General features: G+C 41.3%; 1 protein-coding gene across 9 annotated transcripts in view; it reads left to right on the plus strand.

The window, feature by feature from the left end:
* ST7 (suppression of tumorigenicity 7) overlaps positions 1-20,600 on the plus strand; it is a 151,791-nt gene that overhangs the window by 74,884 nt on the left and 56,307 nt on the right. For 5 of the 9 annotated variants that reach the window (XR_005828289.1, XR_005828290.1, XM_040596992.1 and 2 more), the window contains exons 2-6: positions 5,170-5,252; positions 11,539-11,619; positions 15,011-15,170; positions 19,800-19,854; positions 20,426-20,541. Coding sequence is in view for 7 of the 9 variants with exons in the window: in XM_040596992.1 (XP_040452926.1) it covers positions 5,170-5,252; positions 11,539-11,619; positions 15,011-15,170; positions 19,800-19,854; positions 20,426-20,541 (495 nt within the window). In the remaining 2 variants the exon portion in view is untranslated. Of the gene's footprint in view, positions 1-5,169; positions 5,253-11,533; positions 11,620-15,010; positions 15,171-19,799; positions 19,855-20,425; positions 20,542-20,600 lie in introns of those variants that run through there. The other 4 variants (XM_040596987.1, XM_040596989.1, XM_040596990.1 and 1 more) reach the window with 3 other exon arrangements.

Below are 20,600 nucleotides of genomic sequence, written 5' to 3' on the forward strand. Positions count from 1 at the left end.
TGGATGGGTGCAGTGAGAAGATGCTGAATTGCTGTGTCAAAGGTCTGCAGCGATAGGTTTCTTAGCTTGTCACCAGTCTAAAGGATTTGGGCTCTTGGCACTGGTGTTACAACAATTTGCATTGGTCTGCATACCAAGCAAATACTGTGAGGGGTGGAGACAGAAAGTGCAGCAAAACTTCTTAGTGACACAAGTATTGTAGCCATTAGCACTTAAGGACCAGTAATGCACTAGAATTGCTCTGTGACTAAAAGCTTTTCTATGTTTTCTGGCTATACATTCCGATAAAAGTTACTGCTGTACCCAGAAACCTTGTCTCACTTAGGAGCGTAGAGATACTGGCACAAAAAGACCCGTGTCTTTACGTGTATTTCAGTATATTTGGATTGTTTATGTTTGATTTTTTTAATTCTGTGCAGTGCATCTTTTTATTTACACTAAGTTGTTGATATATGTGATTTTATCTCTATTTTAAGACAATGTTCTGTTCAGGGAATTATATTTCCTCTTAGAAGTGCCATAAATGATGTGGTCCTGTCTTTGCTTGATCTGTTTGTGTATATGATTTATGTACCATTGCTATTAATTTTTTTATTTGCACTGTACTGTGCAAGCTACATAGCCTCACATTCAGAAGTAGGTAACGGGGCTCTCATTTTAGTAGATCCACATGTGGGAATAGTAGGTAGTTTGCAGTGCTCCCTCCCCTAATGTTCCTCTAATGTAATTAACTGATACAGCAGCACAATGATACTTTGAGCAGTTTAACCCCAGTATTTCCCCGCTAGTGTGGTTCCTCACATGCTTGAAATCTGAATGCCTCAACTCCCTGAAGAAATTTGTAAAGCGACATAGTGTTTTGTCACCTCGAGTGACACATTTTACATTATCTGAGGGTTTTCTTGCTTGAAAAATATCTGGATTTTCTTCTCTTGTTTATTCCCGTTTTCAGAATGAATCACGAGTATTGGCAGTGAATAATATATATAACAGAATGAAATGGGATCAGCTTTCAAGAACATTTCAATCACCTCTTTTGATTAGCCTCAACAGGGAATATTAAACATGACTTACGTGCTTTTTTACCTTGTCTGGCATTAATTGAATAGGATGTAAATTCATCTCTGTGAGCATACACAGTTAACAATGAAGTAAGAGTCCGTCCGTAGATACTACAAAATAGGATAGAATTCTTTGCCCATGTAACTTAGGCACCTTTGGAAACGTAAATTGTGCCTTCCTGTGGATGATTCAAGCATGATTAAAATGAAAGCAATAAACAGAAGGGAAGAAAGAGGGGGTAGACATTTGTAAGGCCAGGAGCCTCTCATAAGCAGACATGCTTGTCTTGTTTAGACAGCATTTATAGGTCATGCTGGTTTTCTTAAAAAAAACCCAAAACAAAACAGGCCGTACTGTCTTCCATCATCTCTACTAACACACCTAAAATAAATCATTGGTCGTCAAAAGCCTGTGGAAATAATTGGGATTTGACAGTAATTTCAGAAGAGTTGGCACTGTAGGAACATCAAGCAGGTTTCTTTCTCTAGATACTCATTAGTTGCCCTGTTTAAGTCCTACCAAGTTACAGACAAGAGATGACACTCCAAGCTGGATAGCTGCGTCATCTTCCCTTTGTGGACAGAAATAATTAGGTATACACTGGCGTGTTACGAATTCAGAAAAAGGACATACAGTACCACCTTTCACTGGTGATTCTGCTTGGCTTCTTTGTTCTGCAGTCATCTTCTCTGAGTATCTTCAGCTGTCATTTCTCAGAAAACTCTGCGTCTCAGTCCTGCTACTTCATCAAATGGAAATAGAGGAGAAACATACTGCTATCCAAATGGAGGCAGTTGGACATTTAGCATTATCTAATGGCTCTAGTTTACTGCAGCACACTGAAGGAAACCTGAGTCCACTACAGGACAGAGATATTGAATATAATAATGATTTCTCCAGTGTGAGAATGCTGAATGTAAAGAAATGTTCTCTTTTGGATAATGACGTAGATCAGATAACCCAAAAGTGGTTTAATTTTTACTTTTGGGTTAGTATTATGAGAACTAGGCCTTAATGTAGTTTCCATTGAAACAATGAATTCTCATTGACTTCAGAATAAAAAATAGTCTGACCACAGATCCTCCAGTGCTTAGTTTTACTGTTTTGGGTATGTGTTTCCTATTAGAAAGTGTTTGCTTTTGTTAAAATTATTTACGTAGACAGAGGGACTGGGCGGGTAGTTAATAATTGGCAGAAGTTGATAATTTTCATAATGGGACACAAGATTCTTATATTTAATGAGTGGGATAAAGATGGGAAAAGGATTAGGAAGATACAGTCCATGTAAGCAGCTCTGGTAGTTGAGTGCAGCTGCAGCAAATGTACTGAGCTGTTCCACGCAGCTGGGAGTCCAGCCCATACAATCTAAAAGCATCCAGCACCATACCTGTTTACCTTGCCAGTTCCATGACTAAGCTGTGAAAGTGAAGAATTGTAGCAGCCTGTAGTAAAGAGCATGAAGGAGCACCAGTATGCATGCAAACAAAATAGTAGCAGTGGTGTAAATGACAGATAAATAAAATCCTGTCTCCGCTGAAATCCCAGAATTTGTCTATAAAATCAGTATACATTGCTTGTAGAAGAGTGGTGATAAAGCTGACAGCATTCTTTAAGAGCCTCAGTCATTCTGCTCCATTGATGAGGTCCATGGAGCTAATTTGTTGAGAGGGCTCTTCCAAATGGGGATGTATTTCCCAAAGCCAATTTTATTGATGGCAGTCAGTAATGATAAGTGAGTATTTGATCACTGCTTGAGAAACTTTGTTCTCTTTGCAGCATTTCTTAGTGAATCTTAGAGATTTAAAGCAAATAGACTATATTCTTATTCAACGGATATTGTCACGTGGAATCTTCTGAAACACAGGAGACTTAGGTGGCTTCACAGCTTTGGAAATCAAATTTCTTCCAGGGTAATGGGAAATTTTTTTTCAGTTTAATAGGAAAAATTCCAGCATTCCATGGAGAAAGCACTTCTGTAACATCTCCAGCTGCTTCACTTTTCATCTTATTGTTGGCACCGCAACAGCACTGTGCTACATGGGGGACATGGACATCTATCCCATCATACCATATTCTCTCTCAGGAATATCCTGACCTAAGCAGATGAAGTAATTTCACTGAGGGTCTGAAATTTCCCCAGTGACGTAGTTTGACTGTGTCTTTGGCTTACATTTGCATTCCAGAATGAGGAATGTTTCTTGTAAAGGATTGATGGTGTCTGGTAGAAGCCAAAGCTATTTCAGTCTCTCCATTCGTCTTCCTAGCCAGTATAGGGGCTGGAGAAAGCAAGGAAGAAAGGAAAGAAAGGAAGGAAGAAAAGGAAGGAAGGGAGGGAGGAAGGAAGAAAGGAAGGAAGGTAGGCAGGAAGGAAGGAAAGAAAAGAGCAAAAAAGAGAGAGGGAAGGAGGGAGGGAGGAAAGGAGGAAGGAAAAAAATAAGATGTGGGAAAATCCCAACTATTGAGCCGGAGCTGGCATAAATCAGTAAAATTGGCAATATTGTATTGATTTACACTAGCTGAGAATCTAGCATCCAGCTCATTTGTGAAATAAAATGTACTATGGAATTAAAACCTACCAAACCGTTTCTTTACTATATCAGCTTGAAGCTTGATGCCACTCCAGTGGAGCAGAAAATGACACTTCCATTTTAACAGTTTATGGCTTTTCCAAGAAAAAAATGTCAAAAATATGCAGCCAAAACCCAAACAAAGCAGCCAAATTGAAGGCTTTCAGTCTCTTTTAGTGATGCATTTCTGGAAAACAATTTTCTGTTTTACTGGTCATGGAAAATTAATCATATGTTTGATGATTTGTATCCTGCTGTTGTCGTCTTCTCTTCATTCTTTGGCTCCATATTATTTAATTTCAGTAAGTGTCATTTCTAAAGGGAACAGAATGAACTGAGGGCCTTCCACTTAGATATCCAGGTCATTTATCAGCATTTTGTAATGACTGGTAGTCTGCTACAAGCCTTTTAAATTTACCAGCTAACTGTTGTCAGCTCCCTCTTGAGTCATGGATGCATGTATATATACAAATATATGCGTGTGTATATACATATATATATATATGTATGAGAAATACTTCGGCACTGGTTAAGGATGAGACTAGTAGATTTTTTTACAGAAGATATTCTAACTGTCCATGTAGTTTAACACAGAATGTTGTAATTTGTGGAAGATGGAGGTGATGGGAAGTTGAGGGTTTTCTTTAAACACCTAGAATTTAGTGAAAGAGCTTCAATTCTCTCTAGTACCTTCTGTAGAGTGATCCAAAACCTATTAAAAACATTATTTTATTCTCTTAAAGTCATAGGGATTTTCTGTGGGAGGCTGAGCACAATTACCCGGTGATTCTCTAAGCAGCTTCCAAAACAGTATATGACTAGAAGAGCTCTTTTAATTTCTAGAAACCCATACAGATGGAATTTCCATTCCTTGCAGTTTGTCTGGCTTTGCTTCTGCCCTAGATTTCAGATAAGCTGGACAGCTACCATGGTTTTCACTCCTAATTATCAGAAAGCCAGTTAGGTCTTTTCCTAATCTGTTTTATGCATTTATTCACTGTTGGCATACTGAGTGGTCCACTAACTTTGATGCAGTGCAATGAGTTAGGGAAATGCTGTTATCTTCTACTTTATCAGTAAGGAGCCAAGGTAATGAGAAGTAAAAGGCTTTAAAAAAATTGTCCAGATAGTTTCACTGAGGTCATACAGGATGTTGAGACAATGTTGAATGCAGGACATTGTGATCAACGCCTAAGATTTCTAACTGCAACAGAGTAGCAAAGGCAGATAATAAAATGTCTTCCATATATCACGGGGAATCCTGAATTTGGTGTCAGTGGAGTGCTGACTGGAATAGGGAAGACCCAAAAGTGTGTACAACTGTTTTCCAATGCCTTGTGAATGACTCTGTTGTGAAAACAGAATTCTGCGTGTGGCAATCTAATGCTGTGCTTTATCAGAGGTTAGGCAGATGGGACAGGATGTTTTTTAAACTGTCTTTTATATCAAAATTCAGGTAATAACTTACCTGTAGTTGAAAAGCAGTTGGGAGAATATGTCCTGCTCTTGTACTCATGGTTTCCTCTCTTTTCTTTTTCAGTGAGTATGTTTTTGAACACATTAACCCCCAAGTTCTATGTTGCCCTGACAGGCACTTCCTCATTAATCTCGGGACTTATTTTGGTAAGTACTAGATATATTATATCACTTTACAAATTGATTTCATTATCCAGAATGGGATTTCAGGCTTTATCCAGATTAATAGGTGTCTTTTTTTTTTTCCTTAAACTTACCTTTCTGCAGTACATAAAATTTGTATTTCTTTATTTGTACTTTTTCCGTGGGAACAACAAAAAAAAAGATAGAAAATGTTCCAGTGCTATGCCTCCGAATAAAACAAGCCTTGAAAGACAACGTGCCCCACTAACAGCCCTATAGTAATTCATAGCAAGTGGTTGCATGTTTGGTGTTTCTATTGACAAGTACTACAGAAATAAAAAGGCCAGTAAAAAGAAGAGAGGTACCAACTATCTCAGCTTAGCATGGTCCTTTCAGAAAGTTACAGCAGGACTTACTAGAGAAACAGCGAGCAGAATGGTAGCAATGAACCCAGTTCTGGTGCCAAGATTCCAAGAGCTAATTATTTCAGATCTTAACTTTCAAAATCTTTCAGGTACATATCTGCCTATTTGCTTAAAGGTCTGAAGAGTATTTTTAAATCATTTAAAAAACCCTCCTCCCATATGTAATCCCCAAGGGCTTCATTGTGCAAATCAATGCAGTGGAATGAATCATAATACCATCACAATGCAGGAGTCCAAAGCAGAGCATTTGTTCTGGATTTTATTCAATCTTCATAAAAACAAACAGAGGTAAAAGAATCTAAGAATCTGCATGGTGTATGTAGGGTGTTATACTGGGCTGTTTTGTCTCCTCACTGCTGACAGCTGGCTTTCTACTTACATGGATAGGGTAGGGTAGGGTAGGGTAGGGTAGGGTAGGGTAGGATAGGATAGGATAGGATAGGATAGGATAGGATAGGATAGGATAGGATAGGATAGGATAGGATAGGATAGGATAGGATAGGATAGGATAGGATAGGATAGGATAGGATAGGATAGGATAGGATAGGATAGGATAGGATAGGATAGGATAGGATAGGATAGGATAGGATAGGATAGGATAGGATAGGATAGGATAGGATAGGATAGGATAGGATAGGATAGGATAGGATAGGATAGGATTAGATGAGAGAAGAGAGAAGAGAAGAGAAAAGAGAAGAGAAGAGAAGAGAAGAGAAGAGAAGAGAAGAGAAGAGAAGAGAAGAGAAGAGAAGAGAAGAGAAGAGAAGAGAAGAGAAGAGAAGAGAAGAGAAGAGAAGAGAGAAGAGAAGAGAATGATCATCTAATCCAACTCCCTGACCAAGTCCGGGCTGACCAAGTTAGAGCATGTTGTCAAGGGTATTGTCCAAATGCCTCTTAAACACTGCTAGGCTTGGGTCACTGATCACCTCTCTAGGAAGTCTGTTCCGGTGTATGACTACCCTTTTAGTAACTAAATGCTTCCTAATGTCCACTGTAAACCTCCCCTGGTACAGCTTTGAACCATCCCCGTGCTTCCTATCACTGGATATCAGGGAGAAGACATCAGCACCTCCCTCTGCACTTCCCCTTCTGAGGGAAAAGTTCTTTGTTTTAGTCTTGTTTGTTCAATCTGTCTTAGGTCCTTTTCTAAAAACAAGTTGTACACATTTAAAATATGCTGGATACAAGCTGAAGACCCTCCTCACCATACCAAACTAGGAATGTAATTGGGAGACCAATGAGACCAATTGTGTAGGAGTGTAGTTACAGTAATGGTAAGTGGAAAGAGAGAGACATGGCTAGGTGCTTGTTCACATCGCCTCAGATCTACTGACCTCAGAGAAACTTGAAAGAAACTAGGTTCCTAATTAAACTTTATCAGTTTGGTGTGGGAAACGCACACCTCTCACTTACACATTGCCTGTAGTTGATGTAGACAAAGAAATGGTGTCCTTGACTCCTGAATGCCTGTGAGACTCTCATCACTTAGATGATGCCAGGTATAAAGCATCAGGTGCACTGCTGCTGTGCCTTGTTCTGAGGTTTCCTTGTAGCAGAAGGCAATTACTTAATGTCTGCACCTTGGGCATTCTTCATTCTCATATGGTTTGATCCTCAAAGCACAGGATGGAGCTTCAGAGACACCAGCAGATCTTTCAGAATATGAACAGAAGCCAGACCTGTAAGACTTGGATTTGGTTCAGCACAACTTACTCAAATGCATGGGAGGAAAATACTGAATGTTACATTCAGTACTGTCAGCCAGAAAGAAGAAATGTTTGAAAGGCTGGACCCCACCATCAAGATGAGAAGGAATGACAGAAATAACATGGGTCCCACAAGCACAATTCCAGATTTGTTGTTAGAGTGAAGGCAGTGGGAGGAGGTTGCAAGAAAAACACAGTTTGTGCCCTATGGAAATACCTTACAGAATCAAAGTGGAGCAAAGTACCCTGAAGAGAGACTAAATTGTCTGTGACTGAATTCTGTGTCCAATTCTGTTAGATTAGAATCTGTAGATTCTGTAGATTCTGTAACTAATTCTGTGCATGATTGCAAATGTAGGTAGATTTTATACTGTAGTCACGAAGGTAATTTCTGAGGAGCAAGCTCAGCAGGAGACTTGCGAGCAAGACATTTCTGAGTGCTGTACTTTGATGGAAAGTACAAGAAGGAAGTGGCAAGGAGTATTCAAGACTGTGATATGAGGAAGGGGCAAAAGGGCAGCATTAGAAGCCTCCCAGGAAGAGATTAGACTTAACTGGAAAAAAATCACTAAATGCTGCATGACAAAGTCCATTATGAACAAGCTGAAGCAACAGTGAGGTGATGGAGGTGTAGACACAGACTGAAAGAAGATTGAAAGACTTTTTTGTGGACCTTCACTACTGCTATCAGTTGTTGCCTGCTGTTCATATGCCATCATCCTAAGTGTGGAAAAGATACATAGGCCAGGAAGGTAACAGCCAGGAACCCTAGATTTTAGGGACTGGTGTCTGTGCTGAGAGGAACATGTGGTCTGTCAACTGGATGATGGAAAAGAAACTCAGCAGACACAGTCAAGGAGAGAAGAACCTGCAAGTTGAACAGACCATGTATCAGGAAAGACAGCTGAGTAAGTTCTAGTAAGGTAGTGCTAGCCTTTCAGTAGCCCAATTGTGCTTCAGATTAATTATTCTTAATAATATTGCTGTTTACCAATGGCCCAGTAACATGCTGTATTGCCCACATTACTACACATTCACCTGTTACATGGTATTAAGTGAAACTCTCTCATAAAATAAACATTCTATTGTCATATCTACATTGCTTGGGTATTTTCCAGACTAGATGTACTAATATTCCTTGGAATTTTCCACCATATGGTCTGGCAGATTTCTTTCCATTATCAGCTGGCTGCAATTCCTAATGAGAAGGAGAAATCACAGAACTGCAGGTTATGAAATGATGGAAAATTCCATCATTTCAGAAGTGTGGTAACCAATGAGAAAGTGAATGCTTTTCCTATTTCATGTTTGGGTTGTGAAGCAATGACTGCAGAGTTCAGCTTTGGGCAATTGCATGCTACGGGACTCCTTTGCAAAACACTACTCTCCCATCTTATTTTGTCTCTTACTTTGTTTTCATTCTTTAGGTAAAATTCTGGCCTTGCTGTAGGCAATGTGACTTAAATGAAGCAAGGATTTCAGACCTTTTTTCTTTTCGGGATAGCTTAGAACAGTACAGAAAATACTTTTCTGTCTCAAGCATTCTCAAGAATTACTTGACTAACATAGTTTAAAATGAACAATTTAGCATATGTTCAATTTATCTGCACTATTTTTGGCAAAAATCAAAAATAGGAACCAAATTAAATCCCAGGCTCCATTAGAAATATTGTATTGCAAACTTGGTTCCACCACAATTACTTTTAATCCAGTAAAAAACAGGGTTCTGTCTCACAGAACACAATGAGCTGCATTGTATTCGGTGTTTGAGAGGCTAAGGTTTTCCACAGGTAGGGTAATAAAACTGTCATGAAACACAACTGATGTCCAGTAAATGCTGTGAACTGGAACTATGTAAATGCCACTGAGATTTGCAAATAAGGCCATGTATTTAACATGTTGGTTAGCAAGTGTGCGTGATATTTGCTCTACAAACTGATGGAGTCTTCGTTCTAACAAAGTACAGGCAGAAGTGAACCCCAGTCTTCAATCTCCACCAGGAATGCCTCATGATTCTACTGCAGAGCTTGGGACAATAATAAGAGTTTTCTGCTACACCATGAGAAACATTCTGCAATGCACAAATACCAGGTCTTTCTGAGAGAAGGATTAGAAAGCCAGTCTATGGAGGTGGAGCATGAGTGCTGAGTCTACATACTGGCTAGCACTGAGCAGCTGGGTTGTCTGCTACTACTCAAGTAAACGTATAGTATGTGAGAGTCCCAGCCTTTGGTAACCAATGGTACCAGTCCAGGAAGTCTGTGAGAGACTTGAATAACACAGAAGGGACCTGTCTTATTCTCTGTAGATACTAGTTGTTCTGCTTGTTTCAATACCTCTGTGTAGCCTGCTGCAGAGGGGCAGAAAGGTGACTGAGTTCTGGGTGTTGCCACAGACTCCAGAAAGGTAAGACAATTGTGCAGGGACAATCTTTGGTGGCTGAAAAGCGATACGTGGCAATTGTTCAAAGTTTCTGCTCTGCTCAGTGGAGGCTGACAGGTCAGAGAGGGCAGAATCCTTATAGGAAGTTCTAAGAAACTGGAAACACTTGTCAAGGAGCAGATGAAAGAGGAAGGGGTCTGTAGGAAGGCAGGCTGTAAGCCAGTCCACAGATAAGAAAGAGTTATCCTAAGTAGCTGGGCTCTAATTTGAGAGAAGTACTATACTTAGTCCAGGCAATATATTATTTTCTTTCCCATTTTTGTATTTCCAGAGGTAGATGAAGTGTAAGCAAATAGCTATTTATTTTTAACAAGCTGCTTGTTAGCACTGCATGTATCTTCTCATACTGACTCCTTGAGTTAAGACAAGTGGGGGTTCGGTAACCAGCAGCAGTCTAAGAGGATGCTAAATGGGTGCATTTCATCCAGAAGGAAGGGGGCTGCATAGACTTCAAGACTGTTGGTAAAAACACTGAGAGCGTGGTCAGAGGTGTACTGTTTCCTAGAACTAAGCTGAGCAGGACAGGAGGATCTGCTTGAGTCACTGCCTACCCCTAACAGCTAAAATAAAACAGACCAGGGGCTTTCTTTGTCAGAAGGCAAGTAGCATTGTATAATCACACCCATACGGATAAACACTTGCCTACCGAAACAGGATGATCTTTTCTATACTTTCTCCTAGGAACAGCCCCTGGGCTGTGCTGTCCCTAGAGCATGCCCAGTCATTGCCTGGGAGAGTTGGCACAGGCCAGGCAGCGTGCTAGCAAAAAAACATCACAAATGACTGAGCCAGCCAAACCTGTGCTGTGGTCCTGTTTTATGTATCAAATAGGCTTAACCATGGAATCAAGTTGTGCTATCGTTATCCTGTTCCTCAAGAGAGTAAGTTTTATTTATATCCATTAGATCGGTTGTTAACCACCCCTTATATTAGAAGAGCGCTCCAAATCTTACTCCTCTGAGATGTGGAACCCTAATTACAAAGCTGAATGAGAACTTGGAGCTGTGGAAGTTGCTGGCAAACAAAATCCTTTAGTGCTTCTGTTGAAGGCTCAATGCACTCACACTAGAAGAGGACTACAGAGGGTGTTCGCTGTAAGAGAGGATGCCTGTCTCAAATGTGATAGACAGAAAAGCATAATTCAGATCGCTGGTAGACATCACTACTTGGTTTAGTGAGAACTACTATCAAAATCATCCCTTGTGAATTGATGCATTTATGATGGAATATCTGTTCTGAAAAAACAGGCAGGAAGATCAGATATCAAAATGATGCAGAAAAGATTTGTTGCTACAGAGAGAAATAAAATCTGGGATTGTCTGTCTGCAAGAGCAGAGATAAGAAAGGGAATGACTAATATTTTCATTGCACAGGGGAAGCGAAGTACCTGCACAGAGAAGCAAAAACAAAAAAAAAAAATCCAAAGCAAGTGTCTGAAATGTATTAAGAAGGCTTATGCATGATTAACCAGCTCTCAACCCAAATATATTTGTCACCTACAAGTTGGTTTTTTATAGCCATGAAATTATCAATAAGGATTTTCCAAAATCAAATACTCTTACGTTAAGCATTATCTATACCAGATTAAAAAGTAAAAATTCTAGATTGGGCTTTCTAAATGCACAAAGCCGGAAACATTCAGAACAGGGTTTTAACTTGGCCTTTGTGGACATAATGGTTTCAAAGATCCCTTGAGGGTTTGGAGATCTTTGACCCTTTTCTGATTTCAAAGCACAGGCACCAACTAGAAAGATCCCAGAGAAGTTTGCCACTGCTGTGAAGGGGACAAGGTCTGTGAAGATGAGCTCCCTTCCCACTGTATGTATATGACAGAAATGAGGTGGCCTTTTCTTTCAGAAGTGGTGCAGAAATTATCTTTCCTTTTAATTTCCTCTCTGATCAAGATCTCTTTCAATGGGTAATTAATCCTCATAGTCAGCTATTACTCTGCCAGATGATCTCTCATTTGCTGAACTGTCAAAAGCTTGTTGACTTTACATTGCTTTCAAACTGGCTGGTACAGTTAGAAATCAAATTTGATTTATAGAAATCAGGTTTCAAAACAGCTGACGCTGTCTGAGAAAGTTGCAGAAATTGTGTGAGAGAATGTATTGTTTTGACTTCAGTACCAGATTACAGATTACCTTCTCATACACCCTGAACAAATGACTCCAAGCAAAGGCTTATTATGATGATGATTTATGGCTTTAATTTCTAAGAGACTGTATGGTCTGGCTGATGTTTCCTGGCACTGGATTCACTCAACATTGCTAATATTTTTCAAAGCTGCCTTAAACAATTTATGAGCTTTAATGCCATTTTTTAAAGTAATTAATACATATGTAAATCTAGGGAGGCAGACTTACAGTTGTATCTATGTTCTAGCAAGCTCTTGTCACTCAGCTGAACTGTAGTAGTGACCACATATTTATATACATTCTTTCTGCTTGTACTCTCAGTTTCATTGAAATTCAGTGTGACAGTTTTCCAGCCGGTGTACATTTGTGAAGGGCAAGTGGGCTCAAGCATGCTTTTGTGCTGCTCACTCTCCTCTTCTGGGTTTTACTGACTTTTTGTCTAAAAGGTGATTAGCATTGAAAGAATGAGCAGGAATTTATTAGCACATTTTGAAATATAATTTTTTATACTTCTTCTTCTTCTAAAGAAAGTACAAAGTTTGTTAGATACATCTATAACTGCTAAGAATTTTGACCATCCAGCCTTCAGTCCCTCACTTACATTACAGTGATAGTCTTACTGAGTGTCCCTTGCCTCAGTGTAAGACCGTGATCTTCGATTCCTAACAACCACTCTCTCTGAGGCCTTGGGTAGGTAGAACTGTGGCTTTGGTGCCTTGATTTGTTCAAGCCTCAAAGTTTCCAAAGATAAAACAGAAACATGCTCACAGCAGATCTGTGACTAGGGCACAGCCTTTCTGTAATGTTCAGCCACATGCTGCCTGCTTAGGTTAAGATGCTCTCTTAGATCATATTTAAATTCTAAACTTTTTAGTAGGTGGTGTGTGCCTAAGAGCATAAGAACAGCTAAAAAAGCTTGCTTACCTGTGCCAGCTCCTTGTCCCCCATATCCAGCATGTGGAGGCAGTGGTGTATACCAGGGGATGTGTATCAGCAGCACAGAGCAAGTGTTCAGTGACAGAGCCTCGACATTCTGGCCCTAGCTCCCAGCCGTCCCACCTGGGCACTGCTGCAAGTGTGTGCTGGTGGACCAAGTACAGTGACAGACACACCGTGGTGCCTGTGTAAGGAGGAACTGTCCAGGCTGTGTGGGGTTTCAGTGATCTGCCTGGGATGCAGAGGTCACAGACAGCTGGGTGTCTTTCTGTTCAGGTTTCTCTGTGACCGTCTGTTTATCTTCCCAGTGCTTGTGACCTCTATGTGTTCACATAGCCCTTCTGTCTTCTCCTCATTAGACTGATCCATTCTTGTTGCTGATGTGCCCTAGAAGACCCATTAGACTGTTTTGGGGACCAAGTGATTTCCAGGGTTGCTGCACCCTCTTGTGTGAACTTGTCTCAGGTGGTGACCAGCTGCATGCCCGCCCCATTCCAGTGCAGCTAGGGCCAGGCTTCCTCCATACGAGTGCTCTAGATGCCTGAACAACATAGCTGAAGTTAGGGGAAGCCCCAGTGCAGAATGCATTGGAGTATCCTTTGGAAAGGAACATTTTCTTACTATGCCAGAAGGTTTATCTTCTGGTTTTCCCCTATGGAACCCTTTAAAGGGAGAGGGGAAACAAAAAAAAAAAAAGTATATCTTGCCTACAGACAATCCCATGGACACAGAAGTCAGTTCAATTATTTAAAGAGATCAAGAGAACTTAAAAATGAGAAACTATTGTGGGAGAGCGTGGAGCCCAGCCTGAACCTCTCTGCAGCAGGTGGACTTCTAAGAGGTCTTCTAGAGCCTGCTGGCTCCTGGGTGGCCCACCAGGACCTGCTTGGCAGCACACTGATGGTGGCAATGATGTGAACACAATCATTTCACTTGCTGTTGGTTGTGTCTAGTTGTAGTAAGAATTAATAGATAACCATTTTAGATAACCATTTTTCAAAAACCCTTTGATTTGCTTTTGTTTCTGTTGGAGTATAGATGTTTGGGTGACGATTAAGATGGAACTGCAAAATACACTCATTTTACAAACTCACTATAAGTGTCTTTACAATTTTTACAGTTAAAATCTTTTCTCTGTTTATATGAAATAGTCTTCCTTTGCAGGTTTACATAGTTTCCTGAAATAAGTGTAATTTCTCTGTGAAAATACCACAGATACATATTTATGTATACAATTACAATTAAGGGGTTTTTTTAGGCTGTGGAATGGTCTTCCGAGTAGAGCTCTGTAAATAATTCTTTTCCGATTTGCTAGGTGAACCAAAAGCCTGAAAATAAATTTGGAATCAGCCCAAGTCAACCAAACAAAACACAGTGCAGTTAGGAAAAAAAAATCGTAAAAGGAATAGGATTCAGCTTCCTGGAGTAACATTATTTTATTATTTTTTAATTAAACTCAGTTAATTCCTTTGGAAGCATTACTGGGAAAACAGGCAAACCTGCTTTTCCTCACTTTCCCTTGACTGCAGTGGGAGCTCGGGGAAGATGAGGGCAGAGCGTACTCCTGACTGCAGCGTCCCATTGATGTCAGACGGGATGGAGCTGAGCTGCTGGGCTGTTGGTTTTTGGTTTTCTTTTCCCAAAAGTAAATGTAAAGGAATGCTCCTAACAATTTTAAACGCCTTTGAAATAAATAATTTCATTTAAGGTTCTTTGGGTAAAAAAAAAAAAAAAAGGCCACAAAAAAACCCCGTTCAAAACAAAAAACTCCAACAACATTCTTTGCTGACGAGACTGAGATTTTTCACTCTCTGTAAACCAGGTTTTGAAAGCGAATTGCCGGATTCGGCACGAACTGTTATGAAATTCCAACTCGGCATGCCCCGGGGAGGCTGGCTGCTTGCCAGGGAGGCCGGCCCGCTCCTCGGGCAGGGCAGACGCCGGCCGGTGCCTCCCTGAGGGTCCGGGGGGAGGCCCGAGTCCCCGCCGGCCGGTGCCTCCCTGAGGGTCCGGGGGGAGGCCCGAGTCCCCGCCGGCGCCTCCTCCCTGCTGAGGGGCGGGAGAGCGGGCTGAGGAGCCGCGCGGGGCGGGGCGGGGCGGGCGCTGACGCGGCGCGCTCTCGCTGTCTGTTGCAGATCTTCGAGTGGTGGTACTTCCGCAAGTACGGGACGTCCTTCATCGAGCAGGTCTCGGTGAGCCACTTGCGCCCCCTGCTGGGCGGGGTGGACAACAGCGCGCCCAGCACCGCCAGCGCCGCCAACGGGGACGCGGACTCCAGCCGCCAGAGCGTCTCAGGTGAGGGGCGGCGGGCGGCGGCAGCTGCCGCCTGTCCCTCGGCTTCCCAGGCGGTGTAAAGCTGAAGGTTCCCGTGCCCTGGCTCACTCAGTGCGGGGGGGAATGGCCGTTATATGCCCGAGGGGGGACAGAGCGGCCGGTTCGGGCAGCCGGCCCTCCCGCCCCACCGCTGCCCCGGGCCCGGCGTGGCAGCAGCCCCGGGGCGGGCGCGGGGTACAAAATACCATCGTGTTCTGAAGCCGTAAGACCAGATGGGGCTTCCTTTAAACTTGTTCTCTCGTCAAATAAAAGGCAGAGCTGCTTCATTAATTGCTCTGGCTAATTATATCTTTCCAAATCCATGCCGTGCTCCTTGCTCAGGCTGTGTTGCCGGTGCATCTGTTCCCTCCGTGTTCTGAAAGCCCGGCGAAATTGCACATGCTCTTTCTGCAATATCGTTTCTAAAGGCAGGGAGTGTTTTTATTTAAATTATTTTGAATAATAACAAAGTTGTAACCAAAAACATCAGAAAAAGATGTGAAGAATGCCCATCTGCTTTTGTGTCGCTTGATTGTTTAGATCATGAAAGCAGTATGTAAACAACGTTTGGATTTCACTCGAGTAAGTGGAAGCGCAGTGGCTTTCGATAGCTAAAAGGCTTGTTCTGTACCTGACTCTGCTACTGATTTGATTTGTGACTTTGCACACATCATAACGCCTTCAGGTTTTAACAAAAGGCCTCCAGTTTAGGGGCCCTGATTTCTGGCATTTGCAATGTTTGTGAGCTTCCAGGCCTTCAAAGCCGCTAGGAGCTTCAGTGCAAGGAGTGGGTGCTGCAAGTCAGGCTGAAGGTATCTGACTCAGCCATTCAAACCTTTAAAGTTGACTTTCTGGCTTCTTTTCTAGTGTGTGTGATTATTATGAATTAGCATGTGATTGAGGAGGTGTTTTGAGAGCCTTACATGACCAGTATAAATGTACAAGTTGTCATTTTTTTGTGCGTTTATGTATTACTGTAATGAACACATATTTACTTGGTCTGGTGAAGAAATGTTAAATCACAAGAAATCAGCTCTCATGTGATGGTGGGGAAGATGTCAGTGTGAACTGAGGCAGCTTGAGTCCTGTTACAACTCTGCCACAGGAGGACTATCCCTGCAGGTCACTTTGGTCAGGTCACAGGGTTTGGGGTTCTGCTGAGGCACTTTGATTCCGGTGGCTGGTCACCTGAGGATAGTTCCTCTGAGAGACAGGCCAGCCTGCCTAAAATGAATCAGCCCCCTAAGCACTGATCTTTGCAGACTGAAGAAGAGTCCCAGGGGAGCTTGTCTCTGTGCTTGGGTGACTCAGCTACCTGGGGGGGATGATTTGAAGACCTAGCCCATGGGTGATGAAGATGCTGAAGTGGTGTTGCTTCTGGCTTGAGCTGGAGATGCCCACTGCAAAAGGAAAGTCAGGGCAAGGAGCATCTTGGCTTTTGTTCCTCATCTGTGAAATGAAGACCACCTGTTTCATCCCTAGCTTGCCATACAGGCCATAATCTTAATACTAGAAGTTAATTTGGGTTTCATTAGGGATATGCACCTAGAATCAAGTACAGTTTCATTAAATTTATTTCCTCTGCAGGCTTTTAAAATATATCAGAATTAACAAGTGCAGAAAACTGAATGAAAAAATATGTATTTTAGTTATGGAGAAAAGATCATTGTTTAGCAGCTGAGGTGCCTATTTCTGTACCTGGCAAATTTTATTTCTGCTCTTCAGTGTTCATGAAAACAAGCAAACAACAATTAGCTTTGAACTCACAAGTTCAATGAAATAGGTGGCCTCAAAATCCCTTGCTTTCTGCTGAGTATTTCTACTTAAGCACAGCAAATTCAGCTGCTGTCATTCCCATCCGAGGAGAGGCTGTGAATAGCAGCACTGCATGGTCCAGGATATTAGATTTGGATGAACTGGCAGAAAGCATGGGATGGCTTGGACACACCTGAAAACTCATCAGTGTGCTCAGTCACACTTCAGCAGCTCTGAAATAACTCATTGTTTTAAAGCAGAAGGCACAGTATTTTGACTAATGAGGTTCACCCAAGCATCTTGACTTTTCTGATGTAAAGAAATAGTTAAGGAGTGTGTTTCCTTGCAGTGCATTGGCACTTGAGTCTGTGAGTTGGGACTCTCACAGTGTCTCTGGATAGTGTGTCTGTACAGATAGCTTGTTATTTGTGCCTTCAGAAAGATAGCATGCTCAAAACATGACCATTGAACAAGGAGCTGAAAGATTAATCTTCAGTAGATCCTAATTGCTTGTATAAAATACGGGATACAGTTCTATTACTTGTAGCATAACAGGTAAGGCAACCTTTTCAGTTTACCCTGCGTCAGTGCTGGGGTATTTCTTTCACTGTCCAACAAGGTGAAAATGGCTTTTTCACTTGGCGCACCCCGTTTTCCTATGTAGATATTTGACTATGGTAGAATATTGCGGTATATAGCTTAGTCGTCAGAAGCATGGTTGTTGTACTGAGACCACAGTATCAGCAGATACCAAGACAAAAACAACAAAGAACAAACACATCATGTTTAACCAGCTAGACAGATGTCAAACTCTGCCCCCAGGACAGGAGGTGGTAATAAAATCCCTTCTTCACCTCCTCTTTTTGTTCTCCAATTCCACCTTTCCCCGCTACAGTGCTGAAGTAGGGCATACTTTGGATAAAGTATAACCACTTAAATAAGATGAACAAAAAGAATGGTGTCACTGTGATAAAATAGTTGCCTAATCCTGTTGGTTGCAAATAGTAAGCCAAACCATTGAATTGTGCCTCTGGAACTGAGAAGGCTGATGTGGATTTAATATTTATGATAGTTTGAAAGTCATATTACGTAAAAACTGTCAGATTGAAGCTTGTCAAACAGCCGTACTGTCCGGCTGCACAACAGAACAGCTGAATGTTGATCAAGCACTTCTGCTGAGTAAACCAGTGGAACTTTCTAATATTAGCTACCTCCTGAAGTGGTTAGTTGAAAGATGCAGATGTATAATTGATGCATTCGCTCTTCCCAAACCTCTTCCCATTCCCCTGTCTCTGTTTCACACATAGTTTTAGGTGATGTAGGCAGCAAGCTGAGGGCCCACCTCCTTTGCCACTTCACTAGTGTTTGTGTAGCTCTGGGTGTCATTATGTTACTGCAGATAATTTCTGTAAAATGCTTTCTCTCCATACCACTTTAGCCTTACACTTAGAAACGGGAGCTGCATTCAGGAGAAAAGAGAAGGTCTTGACTTGCAGTTCTGTATTTCTGTCCCTTTCTTTAATGGAACAGGCATAAAGGGAACAGGCATACACTTAGCAGTGTCGTATAAAGAAGGCTTGATACCCTGCTGCCTCAATATCCCACCAGAAAACCGTCTCTATGATCTGTGTAGAAACAATGTCACAAGATTTTGTAGGGGAAAATGTGCTGGTTGACTTTTGGTACTGGAAAGCAGCTGGTGAAATGCTGGCAGGCTGTCAAGCCTTGGAGCAGGCTGTCCGGGGAAGTGGTTGAGTCTCTGTCCCTGGAGGTATTTAGAAGACGTGGTAGATGCAGCACTTAAGGACATGGTTTTGTGGTGGACTTGGCAGTGCTAGGTTAACAGTTGAACTTGATGATCTTGAAGGTCTTTTTCAGCTGAAACGATTCGTGATTCTATGATGAGTTTTTGCAGAGCACCATGTGAGGGGTCATCCAGTAGCAGATCTGTGGTGGAACGACACTGCCTCTCAGTGAATATTTGTGCAAATATTGGGTTTGGTTCTGGTCTCAGCTTCACTGGAGTGAATTGTCTTCGTTGAAATGAAGAGAACAAGTCTAGTGTTAAAGGAAGAAAAACCAGAATCAAGACCTCAACTTTTCAAAAGCTATAGAAATTAATTTTTACGTGTTTGGTTGGGTTTTGATAAGTTCTATTCTGAATTATATTGTTGTGGATTTTCTAGTTTCTTCCTGCCTGCATTGTGAAGAATTGACAGGTTTTTTCCCCCTGAAAGAAATGTATGAAATGCTTTTAATGTTCCCAAACCTTTGCAATGCAACGAACTTTTCTCTGCCAATCACCTTCAACATCCTTTGTCAACTCTAGTATGCTTTGTAACTTAAGTAAGGTCAGTAGATGTTGCCATGTATTTTTTACTTCATGAGCTAAAGAGGAATTTGATTTGGCAAGTGTAACTGAGATTCTCGGTGATTTACAGTATTAACTGGACAGTTTTTCTGATTTTTTTCTGTGGAAATAACAAGTCCATAGGGACCAAGTTAATTGCTGTTTTTCACTGCAATAACCCAGTGTGATCCCTCTTCAATTCTGCATTACGGTAAATGTGAGTCCTGGCACTAATCAGTATTATCTTTTCATCTGGTGTTTGGAGCTTTGTTAGTGTTTATTTGTCTGGAATGATTATGTTTGTTGACACTAATCTATAATTAAATTATTATTTTAAAAGGGAAGAACAGTCTGATTACCTGCATCTCTATGCTCTTGATATTTTTTTCCCCTATAAATAAGTCATTTGGTGAGGCTCATTAGAAGATAACCGATGTTTCTGATAATCCTCAAGTACCATTGTAATGTGAGAGAGATTCATTATTGTGTGTTTCTGTTTATAACAGAATGCAAAGTCTGGCGAAATCCTTTAAATTTGTTCAGAGGAGCTGAATATAATCGGTAAGTGCTACAGCGTTACGGTTTTGGGCATAGTACTGGTTTAAGGACCTTGGCTGTGCACATCCATTAATCTAACTCAGAGATGGACAAACAAAACCAACTGTGGACATGTGCTCATGCCAGGTTTTTTCTGTCATTTGTAAAATGTTTCTGAATGAAAAGGAATTTAAATTCATGCTCATGCACTTGTTACTTCTGCAGTTTTTAGTGACCCTATAAAAAAAACAGGAAAAACCTACCGGGTGTACTTGGTACTGTTAAGGCAGTAATTCTGTTCAAATCAGTTGTAGAAAACAACATAATGAATTACATCTAGGTTTCATGTAGTCTTAGTGTGTGAATATGTGTGTTACCAATTTCCAGTGTGTACTTTCCAACATCCTCATTAGCGTAGGTTCAACTGCTGTCGCTCCATCACAGTACAGCGAAATGCAACAAGTGTTGGTTGGGAGATTGGCTGGGTGACCTTACTAGGCTATGCCCATCTCTAATGTCTAGGATTCTTTTCTAGATTCATTTTGCCAAATGTGACCTCATTAACCAAAATGTCTCTTTGTTGGCATGTTTTCAGGTATACATGGGTAACAGGGAGAGAACCTTTGACTTACTATGATATGAATCTTTCAGCACAGGACCATCAGACATTCTTTACATGTGACACGGATCATTTACGGCCTGCAGATGCTAGTAAGAAACCTTGTGAACAACTGGTTTTGCTAATAGGTTAATGATTGTTTTAAACTGGT

The sequence above is a fragment of the Falco naumanni genome, chromosome 5, assembly GCF_017639655.2.
Source record: "Falco naumanni isolate bFalNau1 chromosome 5, bFalNau1.pat, whole genome shotgun sequence".
Classification (NCBI taxonomy): domain Eukaryota; kingdom Metazoa; phylum Chordata; class Aves; order Falconiformes; family Falconidae; genus Falco; species Falco naumanni.